At 41.9% G+C, this 21,880-nt stretch overlaps 1 protein-coding gene across 4 annotated transcripts in view; it reads right to left on the bottom strand.

The window, feature by feature from the left end:
* The window catches only part of sbf1 (SET binding factor 1), an 88,194-nt gene that overhangs the window by 24,646 nt on the left and 41,668 nt on the right, over positions 1-21,880 (bottom strand). For 2 of the 4 annotated variants that reach the window (XM_030045858.1, XM_030045861.1), the window contains exons 6-22: positions 21,545-21,574; positions 18,923-19,028; positions 17,957-18,089; positions 15,987-16,095; positions 13,626-13,739; positions 8,639-8,716; positions 8,132-8,245; positions 7,444-7,572; positions 6,647-6,745; positions 6,276-6,486; positions 5,164-5,276; positions 4,453-4,602; positions 4,082-4,150; positions 3,669-3,830; positions 2,604-2,869; positions 1,962-2,134; positions 1,378-1,451 (exon numbers count right to left, since the gene is read on the bottom strand). In XM_030045858.1, coding sequence (XP_029901718.1) covers positions 1,378-1,451; positions 1,962-2,134; positions 2,604-2,869; positions 3,669-3,830; positions 4,082-4,150; positions 4,453-4,602; positions 5,164-5,276; positions 6,276-6,486; positions 6,647-6,745; positions 7,444-7,572; positions 8,132-8,245; positions 8,639-8,716; positions 13,626-13,739; positions 15,987-16,095; positions 17,957-18,089; positions 18,923-19,028; positions 21,545-21,574 — 2,130 coding nt within the window. The remainder of the gene's footprint in view (positions 1-1,377; positions 1,452-1,961; positions 2,135-2,603; positions 2,870-3,668; positions 3,831-4,081; positions 4,151-4,452; positions 4,603-5,163; positions 5,277-6,275; positions 6,487-6,646; positions 6,746-7,443; positions 7,573-8,131; positions 8,246-8,638; positions 8,717-13,625; positions 13,740-15,986; positions 16,096-17,956; positions 18,090-18,922; positions 19,029-21,544; positions 21,575-21,880) is intronic. The other 2 variants (XM_030045859.1, XM_030045860.1) reach the window with 2 other exon arrangements.

Raw genomic sequence — 21,880 nt, 5'->3', positions numbered from 1 at the left:
TTCATATTCGGTTGCACAACACCGAGCGCCACACGCAGCGCACACGGCCTGTACTGTCATGTAGCTGCTGTGTTCTCACGTCATTTGAAAATTTCACGTTCTGGCTTTGTCACTCAGCCCACCAACCTCAAAAATGAACAATATGCAATTCCAGCATAATTTAATTGTCCAAATAGGATCTATGTATCCTTTTTTAGGGACGCCTCGGGCCAAATCCAGGCATTTTTAAGAGTTTAGGATATGGCTACAAAACTCAACTCAATGCAATTCCAATCAGTGTAATTGGCCTCTTCTGCCCAATTTACGTCAGTGTCTGTATCATCACTTTCCACTACTGCGTCAGGATTGACCAGAGAGGTAAACGTCTGCTGTGTGGATTTATTTCACTTTGCAAACTAAAGGCAGCCCAACACATTCTTCCCACGCCAGCTTTCCTAGTACAAAACGACGACTCTAATTAGGCGTTTGAAGAAACTCCATTCTAATAATAATAATATTACTAATGAAAGTACCTTTTTATTTTTTTATTTTGTTTTTGTGATTTTTCTTTTTCTTTTTTTCTTTTTTTACTTTTTTCCTCTGGAAAATAGGAAGGAAGGAAAATAATAATATATAAGTTTGTGCATTCGCAAATAAGTGCATGATGTAAAGTGAAGGGCCCAGAGGTAGACCATTTTTCTCAAAGCAGAGCAAGAGTTTAATAATCTTAACCTGCTTATTCTGGGTTATTTTTACTTGCTTCACTGTATTCACAGTGTGTATCTTTGTTGTACTGTACATGTAGTTATTTATAGACAGGATTGACATCTGGTATCGGCACATACTAAATACTGCGTGACTCAGATCGGGATCAGGGACAAAAAAAAAAAAACAGTTGATCAGGATATTCCTAATCCCAGCAGGTGCCATTCCTAATCCTGGAATGAGCCATGCAGCAAATGTGGATTACACAAGGAACACTGACGGAGCGTTTTGTTAACAGACACTAGCAGAGTTCGGAGAAATCCTCACTCTGGGGATTTTTTTGTGGTTTAGGGGGAAACGACATAAAAAGACCAAACATGTGAGGTGAAGCTCAGCTCAGCCACCGTCCCTCTCCAGCAGCGAGCAGCACACGGCGAGCTAACAGCACCCTTCACACTGAAGGCACTCTGCCAGGCCTCGGGAGACAAAACACAACCAGAGACAACTACATCACCCAGCATGCACTGCTCAGGCGTGCTGTGAGTCACACGGTTCTGTCCAAGCCGGACAGACGTACCTGCCGTGACACTGTGAGGCTGAGCTGTAGGGATTGGTGGAGAGGGGAGTGGGCGGGGCTGGCTGGGGTTCTGCATGGCCTTTGTCCAGCGGAACGTAAAAATAGGAATTGGTTACCTTTTGGATCGGCGGCAGCCTCTTACTCTCCCGATGGACTGCGTCCAGCGTCTCGATGTGCATCTGCACGATGTCTGGAGGGAAACGGAGCGATGAGATCGGAGGAAGGAGTGGAGATAAAAACTGCATTTGTTTGAAATTGTTGTCATTACAAATATAAGTCATTATAAATGTAAGTCAAAAGTAAGTTGAATCCACTGTTAGTTAAAGAAAATGGATGGAACTTAATTACTTACTATAATTATTTTACATTAATGACATCTTATCTTTCAGATACAATTTCTTTAATGGATGTAGGTTCTTTGTTCACAATTACAACAATTTTGAATGAACTGGGGGTCCATCTTTAAATTGGGTACAGAGATGATCCATCCAACAGAGCTGCCACTCTCGGGGACAGGTAAGCAAGGTGAGTAAGTGAAAAAGTCTAAAAGCTGCCAGGAATGAACATAAATTACTTTAGAAGCTATACCTGTGTATCAACAAGCAAATTAATGTTAGACACAGATTTTAGCATGGAAGCTGAAGTGACCTTCACCCTCACATGCAAACAGAGGTGGGTGAGAAGAACCTTGCGCCCCTACCTGGTATCATGGTGTGGAGAGCCTTTAGGTGCTCGTTGGTCACGCCGCTTTCATTACACACTTTGTCGACGAAGCGGTTGATGAAACGCACCACGGAGTTCGCCACGTCGGAGCTCTCGGCGTCTTCGAAGCCGCTCTCTGTGTCGTAGCTCTCTGCCATGCTGCCGGCAATACTGCACGAGCAAAAACAACGCAATGAACCTTTACGACTGGAACAGCTCATATTTGGTCTCATGTGCAGAACAAAACTGGATCTCACATTAGCATCCAGCTGATTCAAAAATGAGATTTATGAAATAATATATTCACTAAGCAGATGAATGATAGCAAAGGAAATTAAGCAAATGAGGGTTGAAGTTTCTGGTTGAAGGATCAAGTTTTCAAACCTTAAATCCTTAGTTGACAAAATGATAACTTGTACAGACTGAACCGTATAGATTTTAAATGATGAATTTACTTCTTACAATTATTCTTCAATGTGGCTCTGTAGAGATTTGGAATTGATCTCTTCAACCCATCTCTTCAAAGATGTCCCACTTCATTGCTTTAATGCCAATAATCATTTTTTAAGAGTGCGCACCAAACATCCTGATCCCTTCATTCACTTTGTATGAAAAGGTTTCTGCCGGCAGGTGTTGTTACCTGTTGGTGACGTAGCTGTTGCTGACGCTCTCCACGTCTCCGAGGCCGGAGCTGCGCAGCAGCCGGTTCTTGCTGGTGTCCAGCGGCAGCAGCAGGTAGCTCATCCTGTTGGCGTAATGGATGGCCTGGCTGAACACCGTGCTCTCCTCCTTCTGCACGCGCTCCGTCTGCATGTCCTTGCTGAGCGTCGGCCACAGCCGGCTCTGCTCCGACGCCAGCTCCAGCGCGCTCACCACCTCCCGGCCCCCGTCCTGCTGCTCCTGTGACTGAAGCAAAGAGGATAATTAAAATACTGCCCTGTCCTCAGCAGGGTGGGATGCTGACTCATTCCTCCACTGGCCGATTAGAGTAATCCAAAAATTCAGCAGAAACTTTCCTTTTTTATAAGCAATATGAGATTCTTGTTTCTTTCTCCTTAAATTTTCTATTGATGGAGTTTGAGTTTTTCTTTTCTTTGTCTGTTCAGCCATGGTGGATATCACTGCCCATGCTAGCTACCCTGTTCTTCGTCTTCTGTTTATTCCAAACAAAACAGAAACATAAAATGCATCACATCAAAAGCAGCAGGAAACAGCTGTAGGCAAAGAAAGGTGCAACTCTTGCTCACTGTAGAAAAAATACTGAGATTTTTATTATATAGATATTATTTATTATATAGATCCATCAATCTACTGTGAGCAAGAGTAAAGCTTTTTCTTTGCCTACAGTTTGTCCTTTGGCTGCACCCTCTCACAGCTGGTTGAAGCGCTGCCTTTTTCTGCCTACAGCAGGAAAGAGCTACCAGCAAATGGAAAACCTTTCTGAACTGAATATTAGTTGATTAATAATTGTGTGATGTCAAACAGCGATAGAGAGAATACTCGCTGGTAATATTTAACTGTTAAGTAGCTGGTAAAAGAGACAAAAATTACCAGCCACTGCTTAGATTCACCAGCGTTTCCCTCTGCTTTTCAGTGTACTCAAAGATTTATTTGCTCAGTGCTTCATCTAACAGTTACCAAACTTCAACAAGACATCCTCACTCTGGCTACATATTAAAAGTTCAAGTGCAGTTTCAGTTCTTACAGAGTTGGCGTGCGGCTCTCCGTCGTCCACCTCCAGGTAGAGCGCTCTGATGTGGTTTTGCACGTCGCTGTAGAACATGGCCTCCCAGAACTGCATGTTGGTCCACACCATGTGCTCCTGCACACAGCTGTAGGCAAACTGAGTGATGCCCGCGCCCAGTTTCTGCCGACCAAACACAGACAAACACAGTTTTATTGGGGGACAAGGACTTGTACGTCTCTGAGGCTTGTGAATGTGGGCAAATATTTTCAGAGGGGTTCGGTGCAAGAGAGTGGGATCTGTATTGGTTTTGTTGGACTGTAGAGAAGAAGTTTTTGTGGCATGGTTACGGGTGAGAAAACGGGTGAATTCCAAGTGTATGCAGTGAATAAATTTGGCGATTTGAGATTGGGTTGCACTGGTTATGAACTTACTCTGCAAAAAGCTGTGACCAAGGGAAGGAGGGCGGCTGCAATCCCATGTTCGTCCATATGGGAGCAGTCCTGAGCAGAGACAGAGGAGCAACATGTCACACCACACCTGAACTTTCACACAACGAGACACCTTGCAAAACATATAACAACAAATAACAACCCTATCTGAAATACAATAGCAGACTGGGTGTTACTCTTTGTGCTGGACTGCTCTGTATTCATCCTGCTTGCACACTCTGACCTCTACATATTTCTGTGCATTTGCCACATAAACGCAAATCTGTCCAAAGACATCATTTAGTCACCAGGAGGAACTCTCCATTGCTCTGTCATTAATATTTACTTTTCATCTGTGTGTTTTCCCGGCTCACCTGTAAGGTGCAGTTCATCATGCGGACGATGTAGTCGAACTGCTGGTCGTCCAGCACGGCTCGGTTCTGCAGGACGTGCTGGTTCAGCTCCTGGGTCAGACAAATCCGCGCCGCCCGGCCCTTCAGCGCCCGCAGGACCGCCGGCATCAGCTGAGAGGGAGAGAAGAAAACAACCCCCATCCGAGTCAAAACCTGAATCACTGTATTCACTATTTACCAATACTATCTGATGTAATGATTTCTTTTGCTGCTTTCGGGTGAGCGCCTATCCAGAAACTGGTGCTGGATGACAGGATGAATGAAAACCTAACAGAGTGAATGAATAACTATTAATTAAGCCTTGAAAAAATATTATCCTATGTGCATTCAGCTAAACATAGAAACACAGATATCTGCCATTTGAAAATGTTGACACAAAACCAAATTCTGAGTTTTTTCCTCAGAGCAGCTCAGACATTGGGTGAACAGAGGCAGACTGGAAACCTCATCAAATCTCCAAGAACAGACGGCACTAGGAATCTATTTTGGGTGAACAGTTCCTTTAAATCCGTTACTGACAAAATGATAACTCTGGCTACATTTTTGAGACTAGATCCTTACAGCTATTGACTGATGAATTTCAGGTTATAACTTTTTCCACCCTCAAAGGCTTCAGACTCACAAAACTGCAGAAGAAAAACCTCTAGGCTGCCACTGGTCGATGTGTTTTACCTTCTTGGCCTCCAGCATCTTGTTCTCGAAGATGTACGTGATGCAGTTCCTGACCACCTCCAGCCTGCGGGCGCTGTTGGCCAGCACGTTGCCGTTCCTGTCCACGATGTCTCCTGTGGGGAGACGGAGAGGTGATCAGAGACACATCCATCACTTCGTCCGTGACGGCGGCCTCATTACACACACGCTGAGAGACAGATTGGCTCGCTGGGAGAGGGATGGACAGGAAGTTCAAGGTTCACGTCTGCATGCTACACATTCTGGTCCTTCCTACGTTTGGCAAAGAAACACCCATTTCTTTCAAACCCCATTCATTTCTGGCCTGAATGTAGTCAGCTTTCAATATGATGGATGCTGTAAAGAGCAGGGAATATGGAGCTCTACAAGCCTGTATGATTTCAAAACATATTATTCCACAAAACAAATATGCAAACTATGAAATGGCATTAGGTTTATATCTGTATTAAATGTGTGACTGGATGTAAGCAACAATTTTTTCCTGCACTTTCCCAAATACTCAAGTTCATTTTCTGTGTTTTTGCAGACTTTCTAATTGGATTTGGCAGATAGATTAAATTGCCAATATGGCTAGGGCTGAAACTAATCATTATTTTCATTGTCAGTTAATATGTTAATATCAGAGCTCCAAAAACAAAACAAAACAAAAAAAAAAAACAAATATTAATTTTACAATCTTAGCATCTTAGTGCTTAGTGAAGCTGGGATCTTGGGCTTGGACTTGATAAATGACTAAAACAATCAATTATCAGTAATACAGCTGACACATTTTCCACTAACTAATTGCTTTACCCACCTTTGATCTGATGGCGTGTGATGCAGTTTATTTAATTATTTTTTGGTATTATTACCATCATCACACTGTGTGTCAGTGGTGAGTTTTAGTGTCACGTGATGATTTAAATGTTTTAGATGATTTTTTTCATCCTGTCAAGAATAAAATTACTTCATTTAACAATAGTCAGCATCGTCCATCAGAAGGTTCAAATCAAAATGATCAATATTGCTCTTCAGAGGCCCATGGCGGTCGATCGCTGCTTTCCAGACCTGCATATGAACGTCAGCTGAACCTTTACCCCGCCCCCCTGGCTCACCCAGCGGCGGCCCAGACGGCACCATCCCCTTCAGCTCAGCCTTGACGACGGGCGGCGCCGTCTTGAGCTTGGCGGCGGCGTGGTCGATGAAGAGCTGCACTGTGACTTCGTCCAGCGGAGGGAAGGGCGTCTGGTTCTGGGGTTGGTTCTGCCCGGGACTCTCTGACGGCCGCTGGACTTTGTGCATCGCCACCGTCGGGTACGGATTCTCCTGAGGAGACGGAGAGAGAGAGAAAGAGAGAGAGAAAGACAGAGAAGGAGAGGGGAAAGCAGAGACAATTGGTAAGAAAAGAAAAGACACAAATAGGAAATGGTGCACAATGGAGTAGACAAAGGGTAGGATAAGCTGTACGTTTTATGAAAGGACATACATTTTTGAAGAGCTGCTCCGCCAGCTCCTTGATGTGGTTCATGACTTTGTGTGGGCAGGCCTCTTCTTGCCGTATCCGCTCCACCTGATTGGCTATCAGCTGCCAAAACAAGACGTGAACTGTGGTTACCTCACATTTCACACAGTTGTGCATCCTTCATTCATACGTGACATGGCCCTATGCCAACTTTTAGAAGTGGCTGCCAGGTTGCCAACCAGCCACGACATTGACAATATGCTTGTCTTATCTTAACAGATATATTATATATGTCTGAAATGATGAGGGCCCCATTTTTCAACAAAGACAGCACAATATAAAAATGGTTTAAACGTATTTATTACATAAACATAACACAAAATGTATTTTGCTTGTATTCATCTTAAGTGAATTGGCAAGTTTTATATCAAAACTCTGAATCTGCTCCTGTCTGCTCATTGATTGTTTCACACAGCACCTGGAATGTAAAAAATGTGTTCTTGGCACTTCATCAAAACTAAAAGTTAAATCTGGACACTGCTCTCCATACCTTCCTGTCATTACTGACTCTGAATGAGGAGGGAACCAACATTCACCAGAGGCTCTGCCCTGCTTCCAGCTACAGTCTCTATTTCACACTGTACAAACGCATTTTGTGGATAAAACAGTGAAAGCAGCTGGTGTGTTGCAGAGTCCATCTACCACTGTGGCCGGCAGATGAGGAAATTAATTAACTTGCTGCTTCTCCTTCAAAACAAAGGTTGATAAAATGAAATGTGTGGTGTGTGTGTGTGGTGTGTGTGTGTACGTGAAGGACTCACGTCATCAAACAGGTCGGTGGTCCTGTATGGAGGCCCGCGCTCCGACACGAAGCCGGCGAACGCCATGCCGTCCAAAACCTTCATGAGGAAGTCGTCCTCGGACAGCGCCCGCTGGCCCAGGAAGGCAGCCTGACAACACACACACACACACACACACACACACACAAACAAATGTTAACTTGATGAAAAAATTACCTTCTAACATTTCTTTTTTTGCATAAAATGTATATATATTTTTATTTTCAATCATTAGTTCAGGCATTCTGTTCTGGTTCTAGTTTTCCAAAATGTGCTTTGTTTTTATGATTATCCAATCTGATTGTCTTTTCTGGTCATCTTGCTCTTTTGAAATGAGATGTTGAGAATTTTTGACTCACTGACATGAGTTTTTATATTTTCTCTTCTTACTTTGTTTAGAAGCCTAACACCCAGGGACAGGGGTCAGAAACCCATATGAATGGCATCTGCTATTTTTTAATCTATAAAAACACATTTAATGTATTTGTCCCTATTAAAGAAACAACCCAATAAATACATTTAACATCACAATTAAGATTTATCACTGTCCAAAATAAACAAAACGACCAGCCTAAGGTGTTTTAGAGCCTTATAGAGGTTTAATTTTTCTGGATAAACAGTGATTATCTGTAGTATTATCTACAGGAAGTCGGGTTATGCATTCCTGCACCTTATGGAAGCGGATCACCGGCTCTGGGTGAATGCGGATGATGTGCAAACACCAGCGATAGCCTTGGAAAAGCCGGGCGAACAGCCACAGGAAGACCGCCCGGATCTCCTTATCCTGAAACACACACAGACAAAAAAAAAAAAAAAAAAAAAAACATGAAGGAAGGAAGATAAGGGAATGAAGAGCCGAGCTGGACAATAAGTCCAGGAAAACCTCAAGAATCCTGAACATGCGCTTTCTTTGAGATGTCAACAAGTTTCATCAAGTCAAGATTTCTGAAATCTTTTTAAGAAAGAGTAAGAATATGAGAGGAGGACATGACAATGTTAAAAACGAGTCCTATAATAGCACACGTCTTATAAACAAGATTTTTTCAAAGCTGCCAGCATTATTGTGCTTTAAATTGTGCTATTACATCGTAAATAAAACAGATGAGATGAGATTTTGGTTTGCTGTGACTCAGTGCTTGAGTTAGAGCTTACAGGAAGAGGAAGAAATGAACACTACCTGGATCTTGAGTGCGGAGGGCTGCGTGGACGACGGGGGGAAGGCATGGTCAGCCACCTCCAGCTCTGGGTCCAACACCTGAAACAAGAACAGGAAGCCGCCATGAATCACAGTCTAAGTGCCTGTGTGCTCAGCTCTTCCACTGTAACGCTGATGGCATGTTGGGCCAAAAAGTAGATATTAACACGAGAGTAAGTCCATGGGTGATTTAACAGGTAAGCTACCAGATCCTGATGAAATCTGAGTCTCTGTAAGTGGAGCTCTTTTCTTTTAATCCTCACTGGCTCTCGCTGCTCATGCTAACTACTGTGCTCTTTCTATTTATCCAGAACAAACCACTTCTGCTGCTGCTGGAAACATGGAGCCCATCACATTCTGTGTGCTGGAGGAAAAACTGTCTAGACACCGAGTGTTTACAACAGCAAATTATAAGCTTCCCCAGACTGTGTGTAGTTTTGTATTGTTTCAAAACAAAAGTTAAGCCTCATTGTTTTTGGTCGAGGTATCAGTGTGGGTCTTAAAAGCACATTTGACACCAATAAATGAGCCTAAATATTTACAGGGGAAAATGTGTCAATATGAGCTCTATTATGAGTGCTGACCTGCAAGTTAGTGTAATAATTATTTCTGGCTTTTTGACATTTTTATGAGTGATTTTTATGAGTTTGTTTTTGTAACAGCACTGATATTTGAGCAGTCCAATTTTGTTATGTTTGAAAATTCAATAAACACACTTGATGAAAAAAAAAAAAAATCTGGGTTTGGAGATGAAATGCAGATCACTGAAATAAATCTGCAGACTTTATTTTACTATGTTTATTGTTCATTACAGGTCTGGAAACTGCCCAAATGGTTCTGGATGTGTGCAGCTGTTTTGATGTTTGAATTGTCTTGATTCAAGTAATTAGCAGGAGTGAAGAGTCTTATTCGACATATAGTCGCCTGCAAGTAGAAAATGTGAAGAAAAAGTGACAAAAGTGCATCGAAAACGAGTACAACTGCCTCATCTACTAGGGCAGATTTTTTTCATTTGCTTTAGGGAAAATACGATTTTAAGACTCAACACAAGTTTAAATCACTTTGTAAAATGGACACTTTGCAGTGCAGCAACAGCATCGATGAGTCCAATCACCAATCAACTAACAGCAGGCCTTGAAAACAAAAACGTCCTGTCTGTGTTGCTGCTGTTGCGGCCCTGAAGTCAATACACTCAGCTAATTGCGGGGAGAGCAGAACAGCTAAGCCCTGGGTCACGGTTGCTGCCCAACAATCTACAATATCATCGCTGCTGCTGAAACCTTCATCCAGACGAGCTCCCACCTTCCCCGGAGAGCTTTTCCACATCATTAAACAAATTAAAAAGCTGCAACACAAAACCACTGCTATCAGCTTTCCCACTTTGCCAATTATCTCTCCTTCTGTCCCGATCCAGGACGGGGTTAGTCTCAACTAAAATGTGAGCAAGATGGGCCGGCCTGGACCTCTGGGTGTGCTTGGGTGTCTGTCCTCCAACAACCACCCACCCAGAAAAATATGCAGGTCAGAAATCACCCAATCAGAGCCAGAGTGCCCCCTCCTCTCTGTTTTTCAGTTGCCACTCTGGCAATGTAAAATTCCTAGAGTCTTACATTACTTTCCATGATTAAACTGTTGCATTTCCAAAATTTGCATAACCTGACCAAAACTTAAAGGTCATTAACTTCTACTCTGAGGCAAACATAACATGAACATAATGGCATATAAATATTACATTGACTCTGACAAAATCCTGTGATACTCCATGACTTGTCCCAAGAATGTATTAAATTCCCCAACTTCAAAATTCTTTGACTTTGCAGAAAGTCCATGACCCGTGGGAACCCTGGTTCCTTGTTTGGCGCCAGACAGACAGATGTGTGTTCAGGGACTCTGCACAGAGTTCAAAGAGGAACTGGACTCAAAGCCGTACACAAGGCCTGAGGTTCACACATGCGCAACTCACTCGTGCACGCCAACACACACGGCTTTGCTGGCGGAGGACGCAGACCCATAACCCAGTGAACGACTCCCTGAATAACGTGGCTCGCTTCCAGTTGCAGTGTCCCTCTCAGGCATTTAGCCGCTGCTACAATCCAGAGCGACGGACAGAGTCAGTGGGTAGAGGTTCAGCGACACTTTGACACACAAGCTGCTGATAAGACACACAGCGGTACCCAAAGTGAGGTCCAGGGACCCAGAGGAGGCCTGAGAAGATCAGGACTGTTCTAACTTCATTATAAACTGACAAATGAATGTTAGTTAGCCATGTTAGTTTTATTCTGCTGCTAATTTCACAGCTCTAGTAAATGGACCATACCAGTGATTTTGATTGTTTGGCCTGCTCACTACAACTTGCCCACATTTTACACTGCAACAAACCATTTCAAACCAAATCATGCAGGTACTAAAGCTTTCACAGCATATAATCAGAATGTCTTGACTTTCACATGTGAATTTTGTGGTTGAAACGGCCACCTTATAATGTTCTGCTTCTGTGGCTTACAAAGTCGTCAACATTCATAAACCACAGATTTGACGATTGGCTGTTGAAAACAAACGTTTCCCCGGGGAACATTTCCCCTGGCGGAGGGACAGTTTCACTCCGCCTAAATTTCAAAGTCATCAAACACAACAGCGCTGCCGCTTTCAGGAGAATTAGATAAGTAGATATGTGATGTTTATACATTTTATAGATAATACACTAAACATGCAGAATCACTAGTATGGTCTTTTTATTGACACACGATAAAGAACAAGTTGACATTAAGACATTACTTTTGACAGTAATAATGGGCAGATATATCAGTCCAACGGAGTTAACAACAAAAACAAAACTGTTGGGGTCTATGACCTTACAAAGTTTCTATTTGGTGTCCTTGACTTTAAACTGAGAAGTCGTGCATGAGGCCGACCTGTCACATTTCACTTGCACTTCCACACAGGACGGAGGGTCGAGTCAGTTCAGCTGCACTTGCAAACGGCTCAGCAGCACAATGGAGGAATGTGTAAGGGTGACTATGTTCAAAATGCAGGTGGCTAAAACGCCTGACTATTTTTTATTTTACTGCTGCACGTGTTCCAAACGCTGCGACTGCTTACTTGTGTAACAAAAATAATTGCACAGCAGCTCTACAGTGCACAGAAAAAAAAATACGCCATAAACTGAAAATCGGCCTTTATTAGACTGAGGAATGTGGACAAAGGTAGCGAGTTGGATTCGAATCCAGGATGTTGTGGTTATACATATATATATGAGCCTTAGACCGCTGAGCCACTTGGAGGACCAAGGAGAATATCATTTTAATTAGGAAATTATATCTCACAGCATAATAAAGCATACTGCAAATCTCTGTGGGAACGGCATGTCAGAATAAAAAAATCCATGTTTTTCACAAGAGGCCCCTTCTATTTAATCCAAACACACACACGGCATGTTTAGGTTGAGACAGAGCGCTCGATGCCAGACCCAGCGCAGTCTCTCCCAAATAAACAAGTCCTGTCCTCTGCCTCAGTGACACGCAGGAGAAAAAACTCCAGCAGGAGGGGGAAAAACCAGCCCTTGGCTTCGGCACGTGCCAACTTTGTCTATCATTCACAACTTCAGTTATTTTACAACCAGCTGTGATTACCCACGGTGATTTACAGGTGACTGTAAATGGGTTACAGTCCTCACAGAGGGATGTGACTGAGCGTCCCTATCATAAACTAACAGCTGATTCCCACAGGTGATACTCCAGGCCATCAATAAAATATGACCAAAACCAGAAAACCTCCGTCATTTAATCCGCCCACATTTTATGAGAAATGAAATGTTTCTGCAAATATCACTAACAGACAAGGGAAGCTGGGAAATCATTAATGCTGAACACACACACCGAATGGCTACTGATCATGAGATAACAGGTAAGAGAGATTCTCAGAATGGGTTGGCACTGTATTGCTGGAAGAGGTGGGCGCTGCAGGAAACAGTAAACTTCCTGATTTGGGCCAAAAATGCATGATGCATGAACAGTATAATACAGTATAAAAATAACTTTCGAGAGGGAGTTTGTTATGAGTTTTGTTATGAAGGTGATGCAGAGTCAGCAACAACCACTGTAAAACTCAACAAACAAACAGAAACTGTTCAAAAACACTCAATAAAGGAAACAAAACAGAACTTGAGGTTGAACTATTTTGCGTGTAAAACTTGTAAAACTAAGTTAAATATAACAAAGGAAATACATAAAAATATTTTCTGACTGTCTTTGTTTATTTACAGGGTAAAAGAAAGAACGAACTTTGGCAAAAAAAAAAACAAACAAAAAACTAAAATGGTTTCTAATTCAAGTGAGTTGACGATTTGTTATAAAAAATGTGAAAATAAGACCGTCCAAAGCTAAGAAATTTATCCTCTGAATTTCCATCACTATTTCTTTCAAAATACCACCTCTACCTCTAAAAATACAAAAATCACAAGTGAAAATATCTAAAAGACTATATGTGAAAAATTAGAACAAAAGCAAAACCACCCAAATTCACTGAAACTAAACCAAAAACTGAAATTAAAAAAATGGGAATTACATAAGAACAAAACTAATGCAAGCTCAAGGCTTAAATCACCCCGCAGAGAACCCTACACTGCAGATAAGAGAGCCATAAGGAAAATCGTACAATAAATTCAAAGTGAGCACTGACTGGACAGTTTTCTGTAAAGTACCACATCCACATGCCAAGAACAAAAAAAAAAAAAAAAAAAAAAAAAGAGGTGAGACGAAACAAAACCAAAAAAAAATCCCTGGCTGTGATCCTAGTACAACAACCAATATGGCATGTCTGGGAATTGACTGCTTGGATGAAAACACCCACTCAATAATACAGGACTTCCTAGTATTGAGTAATGTGTTGTAACGGTGCAGCATGGGCGTGTGTGTGTGTATTTGTATGTGTTTGTGTGTGTGTGTGTGTGCCACTAAGGTGCAGTGTTTACCATGGACAGTGCAGTCTGGGTTTGCTGGAGGAGCGGCTCAGGCAGCAGCGAGATGTGGACACACTCCGGGATGGTCACTGTGCCGCCGTCCAGGTCCGCAATGATCACATCCAGCTGAGGGAAAACACACGCATCATCATCATCATCATCATCACCCAACACACTTTTATTCATGAACCATGTGGTCGAAAAACCACCCTGCAATTATTTGAAGATAATGCAATATAGCGATATGATTCCCAATGTGGTGGATATGATCATTTTTGTATTATCGTTTTCATTTTCACTGAGAAAACTAGAATAATGATGATGTGTTGTTGTTTTTTTTGAGATTTGTGATTTGAGATTTTGTGAGATTTGTAGGCCAGAACATTTCTATAGCACCACAATTTTTCACTTATAATCCTGTTTTGTCACATATTTTACCTTTATCAATAAAATTGCAGCGCCTATGATTTGAATATTGCACTTGGCCATACTGCCATTTTAATAATATTTTGATTAAAGCTGCGGTACGTAATGTTCCAGTTCTGTGTGATTTGTCCCCCTCTTGTGGCAAGAAATTAAATGCTGCCTGAACAAAAATACACTTCCAAGTTGCTCGTGGAAATGCCTTTTGTTTATGGACAAAGAAAAACACAATGGAAAAAAAAAAAAAAAACATTGAGGGAGTTATCAGACGACTGTTAGACATCCTATAATTTTAGTTATACAGTTCAAGAAATAATCGTGTGTTTGATGTCATACAAACCAGCTTCGCAATGTCAGTGATAATGCAAATGCACATTTTATCAGCTTTTCATTATTTAATTTCAGCTTTAGACTCAAGGTGATGAATCTTAATTTTTATTTTTTTATTTAAAAATTATGCACTATTTTCATAATAAGTTTAGAAATTAGTTAACATTTCGAATGATTTCAGCCCTTTTCTCATATGAGGAAAGACCTATTCAAAGCCAATGAGAAAAGCTGTTATTATATTTTTTATTATTATATTAGATTAATTATATCATTTTTTCCTTCCTACAGCTAATTATGTACTTTCTTCCATTTTCTCAGCAGTATACATTTTTTCATCTCTGGTCCTGTAAATAAATACTGATTACAGTGACTGAAAGACAAACAGGGTGACAGTTTGAGACAGACAAATGTGTCTCTTTCAGCAGCTGCTCATTACAGGAAACTCGCCACCGAACAACAAAACATGCATCCACATTTCCCAGCAGACAGCAGGAGCGGCCGCCCAGACGATAACCTCCGACCCGCGACCCTGACGATAAGGCCCGCGTGTCTACTGCGCAGAACACAGCATCGTCTTGTTGAGCGCTCCGTCGGGGCGGCGCGTCGCAAGAAAACGCTCAGATGTCCACTGCAGCATCATCCATTACACTCTCATCAGGCTTTAATAATCTGATAGGAAATGGTTCTCCTTGGACGTGGGATCAAGGCAGTAATTATTTTAATGTATATTTACCTTGGCAAGGTTTATAAGAAGCATTGTGTTACAATCTTGAGCATTTAAAGAAGCAAGAAGCAGAGCGCAGATGGCCAGACGACAGCGGAGCTCGTTTATTAAAGGACAGATGAACCACTGATTAACGGGTCACTGGCATGAAACGCACCCTCCATCTTAATCAGACATCAGATCCATGTCAGAGGACGTGAGGGAGTACACCGGGTTTGTTTCAGAGGGGATTTTTTGCATTTATCTGGTCTTCAAGGGCATGAAGTTGGCATTTTCTTCTTCGCTGGCTGCATGGTACAAACATTTTCTGCTGCTTCTGGCTGCTCTGATCAAAACGCGATCCATTTTTATCACCCAAATAGCTCAAAGAGTCGCCTGTCATGGGGCCCCATACATCACTAACAGTGGCCCACAGGCTTAGTCGCTCCACTCACGTGAACACTTGACAGCTCAATGACAAAATGTGAACAGGGCAAACAGCAAAAAAGGGTAAATATCCCAACTGATCGGGGGTGTTCTTCAGTTTCATGAGCATAACATGAAATTTCAAGGGCATTTTTGCTTATTTTCAGACCCTGATGCTCAACATGAAGAATATGAGGTATATTTTCTCAACCACTTGGCATACAACCTTATCTGTATTGTAGAGAAGCAACAACCATTGCAGTAAAAGCACTAAACTATCTGAGAAATGGTATTATGGTGCTATGTTAGACTCATTTAAAAAACAGTACACTACAATACTTTTGCTGTTTTTCATCTTCTTTTCCTCATTCTGAAGGTACACCTTGTCTATACATGTTATTTGATGATGCAATGATGAAGCTGCTTCTTGCAAACAACAAAACTCATCTTGTCTTATATTCATCATTCATCATGTACTGATGAGAACTAACCAGTTCCTGTGTCTCAGAGCGGAAGAAGGAATTGACACCGATGATGAAGGGCGTGGGAGTGCTGAGGACCTCGAGGAGTTTCCCTGGCAGGATGGGAACGTAGGTGAAGCTGAGAGACAAAAACAGGAACAAAGACAAACAGGAAGAGATATCAGCATCACCGAAACAGATCATCTGATTTAACCGTTACCTGGAAACGGGGAACGTACCAAGAAGGACGGGGCGATGTGTCCCACCGGCAGCGCTCCAAGTCTGTACTGGCGCTGCTAATAATGAAGTCAAAGGGACTGGCATGGAAAATCCCACTATAAACCACTATACATCTGTTGTTCTAACTCTGACAGGACAGAGATTCGAACACTACTTCCAATGTGAGCATCAGTTGTCCTTTTTACTGGTCTCAAAACATCGTCTTTCTGTCCTGCAGCTGCATAAAGCCTAGCATGAAGCCCAGCTCTAGCCAAACAATGCTAATGTTAGCCACATGCTACTTAAAAATTTACAATCTGAACATATCAAATATGAGCTAGTTAACAACAGATAAATGACTTATAATTCCAACTCCCGGGTGGAAAACTAACCTGTTAAGAAATAAATGTAGGGTTGGCAAATCCATTCAAAAAAATGACTGCATCCAATTTTTTTTTATCACCAATTTGGGCTCACACAGTGCTCAATGAAGCAGTGTCCGTTCCTTCTTTATGCATTCCTGCCTGGAAATAGGAATTTCTGTACAGCTTGTAAATATGCATATCAGACCATTTCTTATCAATGAGCATATAAACCACAGGCAATGGTGCTTCACTGGAAGGTCTAAAGGTATAACAGTTGTGTGTCTATTTTGTATACTGGTGTCAGTCCTGTATCATGAAACTGGAATATGTCAGCACCAATTAACTTGGTCAAATCTCTCCTAGTGCATTGTGCTTTGCCAAAAACAGGAACTTTGACCCTGAAGGGAGTTGGGAGTTGAAAACAGATGTTAATTTTGGCTGTGAAACGTAAATTTATCTCTTCTTTATCAACCACTCTGGCAGGATGCCACCCACAACTTCAAGCTCCTATTGTAGTCTAAATATCAAGTTCACAAGTAAAGCAATCACAGTGGCTCAGCCACTTTGGCCGCTGGTCAAACAAAACTACTTCAATTTCCCGTTTCTGAGAGAGCATGTGATGAACAAATCCAAAAGCACCAAATCTGATACTTGTGTCCTTGCCGAGAACATTCTTCCAAAATTGTCTTGGAGAGTTGCACGATCAATTAAGACACAGCTTTCATTTTGTCAGTTGTTTCTGCATCATGGAGTGTGGTGCTGTTGGAGCATGATTATCACAACAATTTATTCTCACAGCAAAGGTCACCATCACACACATCCTTGACTGGAAAGTAAACTTTGGGTCTTTATCCATCCAGTATCCTGACTTTTTTATTTGTCTTGGAATCACGTGCTGGGTGTCAGAACGTAAGTCGTACATGTCTTGGTGCATCTCATATCAATCTCCAGGTTCCCAGCTTTCAGATAATGTAGATAATTTCTATTCAGCATCTAGTCTTGACCTTTTCTCTCCCCCTGAAGATCCCCTGCCCGCTCCAACCACACCCACCCAAAATGGGTCTATTGAAAGGGGAGGAATGGTAAGGAGTTAAACATCTCCAATAACTTAAAAGAAGTTACAGATACCGATTTGAAGATTTTTACATTTTTTTTTTCGCATTAAATTTTCAAACTTGAGAGCACTTTATTCTCGATTGTGACAGAGAACATAACATCTTGGGTTTAGCAACAGAGATGAATTTTTCATTTATAAGAATTCTATACCTGCCTGCTTTTATTTTGTGGCAGCTGTCCCAGTACTGTGGCAGTGTGTCACAGAGCAGCCAACAGTGGACACATTACCAATAATAACAATACACATGGATGAGGGCATGGAGACGCTGCTCAAAGAGACTGAGGGGTGTAAACACACACCTGTATTTGAGGGGGAACATGATGGCCAGCAGTCCCCGGCAGGCGTCCGTCAGACGCTGGTAGCTGCTGGACAGAAACAGGATCTTATGTTCCGTCAGAGCGGCGCAGAACAGATAAAGAACGTTCACGATACCTGAGGGAGAAGAGAGTAAAGATGGCACATCACCGACCCAGGAGGCAGACAGAGGGAACATTTAGGGGCAGAAGAGCAAAATTTAGTTCCTCAATAAATGTAATAATATAATAAAACTGCTTTTGGTTAAATGCTAAAGCAAAGACATCATCCGCTCTTGCTAGATGCTGTAATTTGATCATTAACCTCCAACTCTAGTGAAGTGAAATTAAGCATTTTATGCAGCAGTAGACCCCAACTTTCACTTCATAATGTGATTAGGGCTGCAACTAACAATTATTTTCATTGCTGATCAATATATTGAATCATCTGATCATTTTTCTGAATGTTAAAAATAATAACCAATGCCAAGTAGAAGCCATCAGAGCCAAAAGTAATATTTTTAATTTGCTTGCTTCATCTGACCAGCAGTCAAAAAACACCAACGTATTGGTTTTATAATGATATGAAATGCTTTTGTGAAGCAGTGAATAGTAACTGTTTGTTACATTGACTTGATAAATCAAAACGATTAATTACTGAAATCGTCAATTATTTTTCTGTTGACTAATTCAATTAATCAACAAGCACTAAATGTGATATTTGTTGCTGTGAAAAAGTGATCTTCAGCTATAGACCAATGTGCCCGTCTTCATTTCATATAGTTTTTATTGATTTATTTTGATTTCATTTTCATTAGGAGCCCCGTTAGCCTCCTTTGAGAGAGCTTCAGCACATTCAACATCCAGCAAAATCTTCTAATTGCAGTCACAAAGTAAACTTCTAACGTCTTGTAGTATTTGGAAAAGCAACATGTAGGAAACCCTGACGCCTGAAGCTGTGGGCGACCGTACCGAGCTGTCTGAAGAGCTGGGCGACGCTGCTGCCGCTGACGGGAAGGGAGTCGTTGATGGGAGTCTGGATAACTTGTCGGTCACCGGCCCCAAGTGTTATAGTCCTCTACGGAGAGAGAGAGGGGGGCACAAACAAACAGGAAGAAAAAAAGGGAGGGAATCAAAAGAGAAAGGGGGAGAGAAAAACAAAGCGTGAATGTCTTTTCTTGGAAAAAGGGGGTCTGGCAGGTCGGGTCAATCACAGTGCTGAGCAGCGTGAGTCAGCCACAGAGAGATGGTGATTCCCAGAAGCTTAGCAGGTACATGAGACATGAGACACAAGCCATTCCAGCTGATCAAGAGGAGAACGGAGCTGGGCGGGACTCCATGCCAACGGCCTTACTGCAAAACACCAGTAGCACCGCCGTGTCAATGGGCCTTTATGGGGAGAGAAACACCAGGCGGCACGGCAGGTGTCATATGGCGGCAATTTTCCACTGCAGATTACTTTGTGAAGTGGAAAGGGCATCGGTCAGGGCAAATCTGTGTCACTGATTGATTTAGGACCGTGCAACACCAGCTAGTGCTTGTACATTTCACATTTTTGACGCTCTTACTTGTATGGTGCTACTTGCGATGGGTCAGCAGATCAAGATTCAGGGTTTGGTTCACATAAACTTCAACATGAGATGCTCTGACTATTGCAGGGATCAAAGATCTTTCATTCATACAGTCTCCGCAGTAATTAGGCCCTCCATTACGGATACCCAAATTGATTTTGTACAACTGGAAATCTATTGTGTTCCAGACAAAAAGGGGGGAAACTCAAATACGGCATTAATTTGTATACAAGCATGAGTGGAAATAGAAAAGAGATGATTCGGGCTGTGAAAGTTGAAAGTCAACACAGTTTAGTGTACAAGATTACAAAAGAGTGCTGCAGCACAGGATGGGATCCGCTAAGCTGCATTACAGAGAATCATAACAGAGGATTTTTTGGGGGGCAAGATCACATAAGTCACATGATTCACAACATTCACAACATGACTGAACACAACAGCATACCTTTGGGACAAGTTCTCTTAAGTATTTAAAGCATTTTGCTGCCTTTTATCCCCAATGCAGATTTAGTTAAAGCAACAAAACAAATAGGTAATAGTAAGCAGGGAATGCTTTACCATTTATGCCCACCAAAATAATTCAGTTTCCTTTAGCGACACTTTTTGCATCTCCTGTCTGGGCTATTTTCAGCTCCACAGGGCATACAAAGTCAAATGAAATATTTCAATATCGCCAGTGGGCCTAAATGGTGCACAAACCGCTTTAATTGGATTTGTCATTCATGTCTTTGAGCTTCAAATTGACCCAGTCGGTATGGCTGTGCGTGTACTGAGGTAGCTAGGGGAGGAAAATGCGGTGTTAAGTCATGCTCTTTCTACAGCAGCAGCAGCAGCAGCAGCAGCAGCGGCGGATGTGGCAGCCACAAGGCGAACTGTTACGATTTCAATACTGTGACCCAACCTCTGACCATCAGCAGAGTCCAATTCAGGCTCCGGCTGTGGTTACACCTGTCGTTTCACCCTCTGATTTCTGAGATTTCACAGAAAAGGGCGAGATTGCATCATCACGGATTGTTACAGGCTTGGACTGATATCCAAATATTACAACACTTGCAGCCAGTTGTTATCTTTTCTACAAAAGATAACTTCCTTTTGCAGGATTTCTGCTTAAACGCTACTTTCATTTAATATTGATTTTTGCTTCAGATTTGTTCTATTTAAATACTTGATTTTAAAAAGGTCTTTAAATTGGTGCCACTTCAGTTAATATCAAATTACCCTCATAACAGATTAACAGTGATAGCGACCATATGTCACTTTGATTACACAACTCAATTTTGATTTAAGCGCCATTCATGTAATTAAAGCATAATTTTGAGGACTTAAGAATAATAATTTAAATAAATTAAATTCTGGACATCACCCAATTTTAATGGATGTTCCTGTATTTATCCATTAAGTTAATTAGTAAAACTCATCTCTGCATAACTTTTGTTGACGTTCCTCATTATGTGAATTATGCCTGGGATTAAAGAACTGAGAATGTGCCATAGGATCTAAACTCATAAAACAACAACAGAGTTTTAATATTTTTTGTCGTGTCTGTTTCCCCTCTTAAAATGAATTATGACTGGCTGTTTGAAATCAAAAATGTGTACGCTAACAACACTAGTTCAGAGTGGGGATGGTCTGATTTGTCAGCAGATGACTGTACAATTCTTAAAATATATTTATTTTCATACTGGGTGTTATGGTTAAGAAGGTATCAATAAAAACCATGTTGGTGCATCCGTAGCCCAGAAGTCAGAATTTCTATCCATCCTGAACGGTCTACCTGAAAACAACAAGTGTAACCATCGCCTCTGAAAACTGGCTGGTGACTTCAGTTTGTCACAAGAGCAGTGATGTGAAATGAATGGTCAGCTGTTGGTCACATATTGAGTCTGTATCGAAGCATTCTGATTGGTTCCCCCACCGTGGGAAGTGTGCATGGATTGGCCGAGGAAAACGGTGGGAGAGCTGAAAGCTGGGAAAGCTCAGAGCTGATTGGTGGGGAGGGGAGAACGAAGTCAGGCTGGCATACCAAACTCTCCTCTCTCTCCTCCTGGCCCGGCTACACAAGCACACCCAGAGAAACGCACACGCACACGCACACGCACACACACACGCACACACACACAAACACACACCCCGCAGGATAAGACACAGGTTAGAGACAACAGGTGTGAGGGCACATGATGCCCCAACTTGACAACAATTTGACAAAAACACATCGACGTTGCAAAACAAGTGAGCAACACAAACGATATCACCATAAACATGAGCCGCAGGATGACAGCTGTGAGAAAAACACAGGATGAGTGCAACAACATCAGACATGGAAGACACGTATGCAAAACAAAATGCAGCCAGCTCAGTG

Source organism: Myripristis murdjan, chromosome 23, assembly GCF_902150065.1.
Source record: "Myripristis murdjan chromosome 23, fMyrMur1.1, whole genome shotgun sequence".
In the NCBI taxonomy this organism is placed as follows: Eukaryota; Metazoa; Chordata; class Actinopteri; order Holocentriformes; family Holocentridae; genus Myripristis; species Myripristis murdjan.
The sequence above is the reverse complement of the archived record's forward strand: the minus strand, read 5'-3'. Positions and strand labels throughout refer to the sequence as shown.